The sequence below is a fragment of the Anneissia japonica genome, unplaced genomic scaffold (genome assembly GCF_011630105.1).
Source record: "Anneissia japonica isolate Jap-2015-1 unplaced genomic scaffold, ASM1163010v1 scaffold288024_len131450_cov157, whole genome shotgun sequence".
NCBI lineage: Eukaryota > Metazoa > Echinodermata > Crinoidea > Comatulida > Comatulidae > Anneissia > Anneissia japonica.
In genome coordinates, this window is record NW_022732698.1 from 22,443 (window position 1) to 32,470 (window position 10,028).

The 10,028-nt window shown below is 33.7% G+C and overlaps 2 protein-coding genes across 3 annotated transcripts in view; both read right to left on the reverse strand.

The window, feature by feature from the left end:
• Positions 1–2,049, reverse strand: part of LOC117115752 — a 4,012-nt gene extending 1,963 nt beyond the window's left edge. The window contains exon 1 of the mRNA XM_033259679.1: positions 2,035–2,049. Within this exon, the coding sequence (XP_033115570.1) occupies positions 2,035–2,049 (15 nt within the window). The remainder of the gene's footprint in view (positions 1–2,034) is intronic.
• Positions 2,050–2,450: 401 nt separating this feature from the next.
• LOC117115757 overlaps positions 2,451–10,028 on the reverse strand; it is an 18,697-nt gene continuing 11,119 nt past the window's right edge. For both annotated transcript variants that reach the window (XM_033259682.1, XM_033259683.1), the window contains one exon: positions 2,451–2,831. In XM_033259682.1, the coding sequence (XP_033115573.1) occupies positions 2,619–2,831 (213 nt within the window). In that variant the 3' untranslated portion in view covers positions 2,451–2,618. The remainder of the gene's footprint in view (positions 2,832–10,028) is intronic.

Below are 10,028 nucleotides of genomic sequence, written 5' to 3' on the forward strand. Positions count from 1 at the left end.
ATATACGGTGTGTACTATATTGTGATTGATATATATTATTCGAGTATTGTCGCCTTAAGAAGATACCCCATTGGATAAAGGTAAGCACCACTCGGTACCTTTAATTATCACAGTATATAGGCGATAAATACTACATAATAAAACAAAACCAACTCTTACCACTTGATAGTGAATACAGTACTGCTAAAATACTTCCAAGGAGTATGTTTATAACTGCCTAACATCATGAAAGTCCAGAGAAAAATTCAAAATACTACCGCTTCCGTTGGCTCTACATGAAGTGACAATTCAAATCAGCTGATTGGTACACTTGATGAAGTGACCAATCAGATTTGTGCAATTCGACACTAACATTAATTGGTTGGTAGGTGGGCTATCACAGTAAATAGGTTAGGCTTTGATAACATTTTGCTGTCAACCATGAAGCATTGTTGTTAGGTGAATAGTTGAGGGATAAGTTTAGGGAACTACAGCCCCGCTCCCTCCCCCACCAATAAAGTTCCCATAATTCTACCAATGTATTAGCGGTTCCAGGAATTTTTCATAGAGTTTGAATAGATTTTATATATACATTCTATACATAATGTTTTTATAGATATAATTTTCAAAACAATTTTTAATATTTTATTTACAGATAAACACTTCCATAGCGTTCGTATACATTTTATATATACTTTACTATAGAGAAACAATTATACATATTATAAACGTTTCCAAAGAGTTTTTATATATATTTATATATCTCTTTAAAGTCTCTATAAAAGGTCTATAAGGTTCTATAGAATTTTTATGTATGGGAGGTGTCTAGGTAATAATTATAGAATATCTCACAAAATAATGGACGTTTCATCAAACATCTGTGGGTGAATTAACAAAGATCATTTGTACAAAATCAATGAGCCATGCTTAATGACTTTACTTCCCCACCTGGAAGTGACAATAAATGTTTTTGTAAGCTGTAATTTCCCTCCATGCCCTAAACAGCCTGTAGCTATCCCGTTGTTTTAAACGGCACATGTTTTATACTTCTGGCTTGCATAATTATTTTTTTTAAATTTAAATTTTCATTTCTCTGCCGTTAGAAGTTCAGGTTTGGAAACAAGAACATTTTGATAGATTAATACATTCCATTATCACCATTATTAAATCCCACATGTCACAGCAATTACTAAATGTTCTTCTTATCAAACTTTATATCCTTTTAAGGCCGGGCTTCTGGATATTTCACCAATCCATCAAGCTTTACCTAACGTCTTCTGCCACTGCAATTTTGTTTCATGTTTTTTTTGTCGTCAGAAATTGAATTTTGTACTCCTTTCTTTTTGGTTTATCGTACAAATGTTTTAAATTACATTGAAATTCCAAATATCTTGAACTGTATTTCATGTCGCCTTGAATATATTAATAAAGTTTTTCTTAGGGTTAAAGACCTTTTCAACATTTACAGAATTCTGCAGCCCGTATTTTTATTTTGGCTAAAAGATATTTCAATATAATACTATTTTAGAAGACCTCCATTTATATTTACGTATTATTGAACATATTAATAAAATTGAAAAGAGACATAATTATAAATATGAGTAAAAAGCTTTATTTAAAACACAGAATACATAAAATTTTATTTAAATAATATTGAAACAGTTATAAAATGAACAATAATACCTTCATCCAATATAAAAGTAGTAAAATTCAGTAGTAAATATTAAAAGATAAATTATTAAAACAATATGCTTGTATTTTAAAAGTGGTAGTTTAATTTAGCTTGTATTAATTATAAATCTTATTTTTATAGTTCAATTAAAATTAAAATATTAGTTTTAATGTCCGCGGTAGTGTATTCAATACATTTGGATATAGTGAAGTCTTAATTATATTCAAATTTACTTTTAGGTGTACAATGAATCGGCATTTCTTGTGTTATACCCATTTTGATCAAATACCATTTGGGTCTCCACATGTACACCCTACTCCGGAACATCACAAAAATTGCATAAGTTTTTCCTTGGCCATGACGAACATTCTAGAAAGGTTTACCGATGCTTTTATCATTTTTGATTAAATATCTAGGTCCGGAAATTTCCCTTTAAATGGCCCTCATATCAACGCCCTGCTTCAGATTGTCAAAAAAATATAATTTTACTTGGAACATGACAACAAATTACAAAAATAGTTTCATTGAATTTTTGAGATATTTAGGTCAGAACGTTTCATACAGATTAGTAGATCAGTTTTTGAGATACCTAGAGTCCATATATTCTCACCCCACTCAAATCTTGATCGTAACCAAATTAGAAAGGAACCTTCATGTCAATATAAAAAATCATCTGTAAATATCTGACACGTGTAGACCTCAACTTGTAGGCAGAGGTTGCTAACAAACATTCATTCAAACACACACACACACCCACACACACCCATACACGCACCCCCCCCCCACACACACACCCACTAACACTTACGAAGTCGAACGAAAATCTAACTTCCCTGAGGTAATAAAGGCAATTCAAATTAATAATGTTCCTATTAACGTTTAAAACCAGGTTACAGGATGCAAGCACACCTGGCACATAGAAATAGCAATTTTAATTTTTGTATTAAATTGTTTAGAAAAAAAAATATTATACTAAAGTATTCACATTATAATGTGGGCAGATACCAATCGATATACTTACAATTTGGACAGATTTAGTAACGGTAAGTTTTGGAATAGCAATGCCCAAGTCACTCGACAATAGCTGAGCTGATCCACCATTAAGATTCAGGAAGAGTGAATGTTTAAGGGAGTCAGTGGCAGTAATATCAACAGGCATACCATTAATTGAGAAAAACATCTTTAAAATAGAAAAAAAATACATTCCTTTACATGTTTACTTTTAAGAAGATGAAGTCTGGAAGAAGGAAAATAAATTTGCTATTACAGTATGATGTAGGAAGGAGATGTTCGCCAAAATACATAAAACATCCCCAAAATGTTGGTGTTTCATTTTTGTGATCAATTCTCTCAACATCATTGAGTTCTATCAGGTTACTAAACAGTAATATACTATTCTTTAACAAACTTCTGTCCTTCCAACAGTACTAGGTTCTCTCAACAGCCTTAAAACCTCTCAATTACAGTGTTAGATTAGTTTACAGACTTAGTTCTCTCAAATAATATTAATTGCTATCAGTTCTCCACGTTCAGTTCAGTTATCTGCGGTACAAGCTCGCGACGACGCCTTCATTTTGAAATTGGCGCAAAATCCAGAAGAAGAAAGAAAATTAGGGAAGTTAAGGATAAACTACTTGTAATCCTCAATAAACAAGCACCATGAAATTTTCAATTTATTTGTAAGGTCAAAATTTCTTGACTTTTCCAGTGCAACACCATCATACTACATATTCTATTTACTAAACTACTCAGGCCAGGATAGGCCCCGACCTTCTCCTAACAATAGGAATTTTTCGTTTTGACTAGACGGCCAGTCTACTACGAACTAATAGAGCGTAACAGACATCTGCGCATGCTCACAAACCTTACTGGCTAAATCGGCGTTGTGATAGCTTCCGCGACAACCCCAAATTCTGAATTTGGCGTACTGGCGACTACGTTAATATTGACCAATCAGATAACCGGATTGTTTGGCAAACCGCTGGTATTTTTTTTTTTGGGGGGGGGGGTTTGAAATTTTCATCGCATCCGCTATCGAGTATTGTTCGTTCAATAATGAATTCATTATTAAAACAAGTGAGTAATTAAATGTTTTATGAAGGCCTATTTATACACATACAATAAATGAGGAATGAATATTCACAACATAAAGTTAGGTAAATCAGTGGATAGTGAAAAAAGGGGCCTCTTAGGCTTAGGCTAGCCTAGCCTTCTCAGGGTGGATTTCGGGTAAGAGAAAACACCGTCTGGTGCCGCTAGCGGATCGTGACAAAGTGCGAGCCAGCGAGCCAATGCGCGAGCCAGCGAGCCATGCGAGCCATACATTTTAAATCTTTTTTTTTATGTTATCCAGTTTTGCAAACATGTAGGCCTAGCCTATATTCTTAGGCCTAGTAGATGCAAATGAATAACACACCGGGGAGCGATTTTTTCCCCGTACGAAACATTTGCATGAAACTCCACTCGGGCCGTCTCGGATTGACTCGACTGGAGTTCGATACGATTGGTCCGGGGGACCGATTTTAGCGGCTAAAATTTGTCCGGGGGACTAATTTTGGCCGGCCAAAATCAGTCCTCCTTGGATAATATTGGTCGGCCACGAAAAATTTTGGCTTAGTCTAAATCGATCCGCCTACACTTATACGAGTTCGTACACAACCAATTACAGCACAGTGAGTGCTTACCTATCGGTCCGCATAGATTTCGAGGGGAAATCTTTTAGTGGGAAATTAGAAATTGAACGACCAATGAAAATGAAGGTGATGGGTAAGTCCAATCTTGAGCCTATTTTGCATACATCGCCGCATATAAGGCTACAGCAGGAGTAGTGCCAAAGTGCGAGCCAGCGAGTCATGCGAGCCAATGTGCGAGTCATTCGAGCCAGCGAGCCATGCGAGCCATACATTTATTTATTTTATTTTTTTCAGGTTATCTAGTTTTGCAAACACGTAGGCCTAGCCTATATTCTTTGGCCTAGTAGATGCAAATGAATAACACACCGGGGAGCTTTGCCTGTGTAGTCCAGTCATGTGCAGTACATATACTTTTGACTTTTTCGAATGTCGATCCGAAAGTATGCAGCGCTGATATATGTTGTTGAAATACAGATATACAGATACATACATACAGATATATTTATATATATATATACACTGTATTTATTTATATATTTATATATATATATTATTTTATATATACTGTATTTATTTATATATTTTTATATTTATTTGTATATTTATATATATATTTATATATATATATATATATGTATATATTTATTATATATTTATTTATATATTTATGTTTATATATTTATTTATACAATTATTTAAATTTTTTTAATATATTGTTTGTATATTTATTTGTGAATTTATATATATATATATAATATATTAATATATATTATTATGTTCGTATATTTATATATATATTTATTTGTATATTTATTTATATATATGTATTTATGTATTTACATAAACTTATTAATATATATAAATAAATATACAAATAAATATATAAATGAATATATGAATAATTACAGTATATATAATATAATACATAATACAGTATTTATAAATAAATTTATATACAAATTAATATATTATTAAATATAATAATATTTATATGTATATATAAATATATATATGCATAAATATGGAATTTTGGAATTTCAAAATGGCCGCCATTTATACAGTAAAAGTAACCATAACTGCGTTATTAGAGTAGGTATCGACATGATTTTGGTACCAAACCCTATTTTCTAAATGTCAGCCTGTCCAATGGTGATATTCTCACAAACCATAAATGGCAGCCATCTTGAATTTCAAAATGGCTGCCAGTTTGAAAGTAAAATAGCAATAACTGTGCTATTAGAGCAGGTATCAACTTGATTTTGGTACAAACCATAGGTTTTCAATGTCAACCTGTCTAACATGGTCATATACTCACGAATCATAAATGGCGGCCATCTTGAATTTCAAAATGGCTGCCATTTTCACAGTAATAAAAAACACAACTTTGCCATTAGAGCAGCTCAACATGATTTAGGTAGCCAAACCCTGTGTTTTCAATGTCAAGCTGTCGAATGGTGATATACACATGGATCAAGAATGGTGGCCATTTTGAATTTCGAAATGGCCGACAAAATTCTAACACAAACCGCTTAGATTTTTGCGAAGTAATGTCAATTATTAATTGCAAAACCCAAGTTTTAATTGCAACCTATCAACAAATTAACCTGTCTAATGGTTATATTCCAAGTGGAATCATACGTCCTTTCTTGGACCATGAAGACAGAAAGACAACATAAGTGAAGTACCAAAGAGAAATCCAAAAGGGTCTTTGTCATGATTCTGTATGTCAGTGGTCTATCGGAAAATATCAGATCGAATGAGCACACACAACTTTAATACATGATTTAGACATCAAAATAAGTTGAGAGAACTGGTGCATCCAAAAAACAAGATTCTATGAGCAAAAACTCACCTTAGAGTTATTATGTGGTCATTGCGACCAATAGTAAAAGGTTTAACCGCTTAGGTAAACATGAAATGAGGTTGAAAAACATAAATAAAGGGGTGCGAACTAGAGCCAAAATGGGTTCGTCTTAATGAGACATGCACAAATCAGCAATCACTGGACATATGGTCACACACAACCACATCCCAGATTGGAAATACTACAAGTTACATGGGGAACTGTAGATGAATAAGGATCTAAATGGTTCAGAATTAGAAGTAAAGACAATAATTATAATAGAGACGAGGGAGTACACCAATTGTCCCATGTGTAGGAACAATTTTTGTTGACCCACAACAAGACCCAGGGACTCCTGCTTACATCAGACCAGGAGAGGTTAGCCGACACAATACCCCCAGTCGGCAAGCTGGAGATAGATATGCAGATTTCTACACGTTAGTTTGAGAATGGTAACTGAGTGACCAAAACTGTCTTGTAATATCAAACAGTCCACAGTTAATATTCCCATGCAGATTAAATTAAATCGCAGTCAGTTACTTCGAAAGGAAGAGGTCTCACAATTGGGTGCAAAGGGTATTTAATCGGCAAAGACAGTAGAACAAGGAATGCGTAAACTAATTTTATTGTTCACTATGGGTTATGTTTCCAAAAAATAAGAGTTGGATCTACTTCATTGGTATTTTTACCATTTGGCAATACCAAAATATAATTGTGGGATTGGGGACAACGTATCACGTTGATAGAACAAAGACAGAGGTTGTTTCCTTATCTTTGCTAATGGTTAGAGTTTAACATGATCAATATATCAATCATAAATAATGACAGCATCAAAGACACAGGTTAACGATTACAAACCAGATAAAACAGTCCAGCTTTGTTAAAATTTGACAGATATGATGTTCAATATTTAGTGAAGTGCAAACCATTAAAAGAACAAAGCAAAACCAATTAATATGACATCGAAAGAAATTTGGCAATAAACCATGTGCCTGTGATAGATATTATCTTTTGGCAAAATCAAGTCATCTATGGCACATGGGCACATCCATTTGGAGAATGCAGTTTAAAAAGTTGGTTAATGTTTAGGGAACAGATACCAAGGTCAACGCTTTCAATTGTCGGAAGATGTTAAACATTATCAGGATGCATCAATGACAGACACATTGATGCTACTGTATTTTATAGACTGCCTTAGACACAAAACTAATAAATGCTTACTTGCCATACGCTATATCAATGTTGGTTATTGCAAATGAAAAAAATAGGAAAATTGCAAGTGCTGTGGTTACCTTGATATGACTTTTTGACAAGTCTGTAAATGACACTTTAATTAAAATATTATCTCAGTCAAGAAAGAATTGTTGATGGGAGAAATATTAATGGGTCATGCCAACAACATATTTTACTCTTCCAGCACCCAAAGCAGTCATAGTGGTGGCTAAATTTGAGTTCCAGAAAAAATTGCGCAAGAACTATAAATTTCTGCCCGATTTTATGGTGTAGAGGTCTGTTCAAGCACTTTTAAAGTGCTTGAACAGACGTCTACACCATAATAACTGAATTTGCTTTAAAAACTAGTAGTCAATGAGGCTAATTTGAAGGGCATAGGTGGTATGTATGCCTACCAATTTAATCATTACTGATGAGAGAGTGGGTTGGTGTAATGGTTTCCACTGTGGTTCTCGATCTTATTCATGTTTGACTACACCAGTTTGCTCTACACCATGTAGATATCTACTACCACCAACATCTACCGGTACATTTTTTTTATTATTGTTACTTCGCCATGCAAACTCTTAAACAATAATACCTAATGAAATAATTTCAAGTTTCAAATGTGTAGATGGCAGAGAAGAATAGCATGACACAAGTTTGATTGTTCTAACAAGATATGTTGATCTGCTGATTAAGAAACTCTTATGCAATTTCTAGATTAACACCGGAGTAGCTGATATTGTAAAAACATTTGACATGCATCTGAAAAAATGTCAGTCATTTTGAGTAATACAGTTGGCATCCGTTCTTCATGTGAATATCACCATTGGACTGGTTAATGTGTTATTAAGTTCGTAATAAAATCTTTTTCAATCGACAGGTATTTACTTTTTAAATACCTGTCGATTGAAAAAGTAAATACCTGTCGATTGAAAAAGTAAATACCTGTCGATTGAAAAAGATTTTATTACGACAGGTATTTACTTTTTCAATCGACAGGTATTTACTTTTTCAATCGACAGGTATTTAAAAAGTAAATACCTGTCGATTGAAAAAGATTTTTTCAATCGACAGGTATTTACTTTTTAAAAAAATAATGCAGTTTTCATACATGCTAACATTTTGATAGTAAAATACGGGGGAATTTGGTCATGGGGTGGGGAGAGGTGTTCCCATTACACGTGTAACCCCTCCCCTTGGAAACTTCAGCTATTACTGTATTATAAGGGCAAATTTCATGATTCTTATGATATGTATTCCAATAATAAAAGTACGGTATTGATTTTAAATAAATTGTGTGTTTAATTGAACCACATTTTATCTTGTGTCTACACAAGACAAAATGTGCCTACAGGCTATGTCTATATGGATTAACTTCTCATTTTCTAGCCCCTTTTCAGTACAAGATACAAAATCTGGATTCAATACTTGTCTAAAAGTGCGTTTTCTATAATTACTGGACTGGTATTTTAGCAACTGCAACTTCATGTCCAATTATTCAACATAAGGGCTGGTCCGTTTTCGTAGTGTGTTATTACAAAAAGATTACAATTAACGTATAATGCAATTTGTTGTACACTGTAAAAGCGTGAAAAAACGTGAGAAAAATTGGCCTGTGGTCAGAATAACAAAACAGGAGTCTCCCGGCCAAAGAGGGATTGCTGGCATGTATAAGTTTTTGCTTGAAACTTGTCGGCCATTTTGTATTTCAAGATGGCCACCATTACAGTAAGAATATCATTTGAACAGGTTGACATTGAAAACATAAGTTTTGCTATCAAAATCATGTCGATACCTGCTTTAATAGCACAATTATGGTAATTATTACCTGTCTCTTATACACATCTAGATGTGTATAAGAGACAGGTCATATTCAATCTCACCATTGGACAGGTTGACATTGAAAATATAGGGTTTGCTGCCAAAATCAGTTGATACCTTCTCTAATAGCACAACTATTGTTATTTTTACTATAAAAACGGCAGCCATTTTGAAATTCAAGACGGCCGCCATTTATGATCAGTGAGAATATCACCATTGGAGAGGTTGACATTGAAAATATAGGGTTTGCTGCCAAAATGATGTTGATATTTGCTCTAATGGCACAGTTATTGTTATTTTTTTATGTGAAAATGACGGCCATTTTGAAATTCCAAAATGGCCGCCAAGACAATCTCGAAAAAAATGGACTCTTGCATTTTTGGATTCAGCATACCCAAAATATCCAGAAAATGCAATAAAATTGCTTTGGGCAAGCCTATCTCGCGAAATGACACTAGGGTCCACACTATATGTCGTTTTAAACGACCCATATTAGCATGGTAACATCAATGTGTTTTTTTCAACAAAATCGGACAGCGGCCCAACAATCCTTATCTCAGAAGTTTTGTAGACGTTTAGCCTATCTTTGGTTGATGACCTCCAGAATCGATATGTTCGAGTCGAGTCAGTCGAGTCGAGACAGCCCGAGTGGAGTTTCATGCAAATGTTTCGTACTGAAAAAACATCGCCACCGGGGAGCTTTGCCTGTGTAGTCTAGTCATGCACAGTACATACACTTTGGACTTTTTCGAATCGTCGATCCGAAAGTATGTATCGCTGATAAATGTTGTTAAAATACATATATACAGATACATACATACAGATATATATATATATATATATATATATATATATATATATA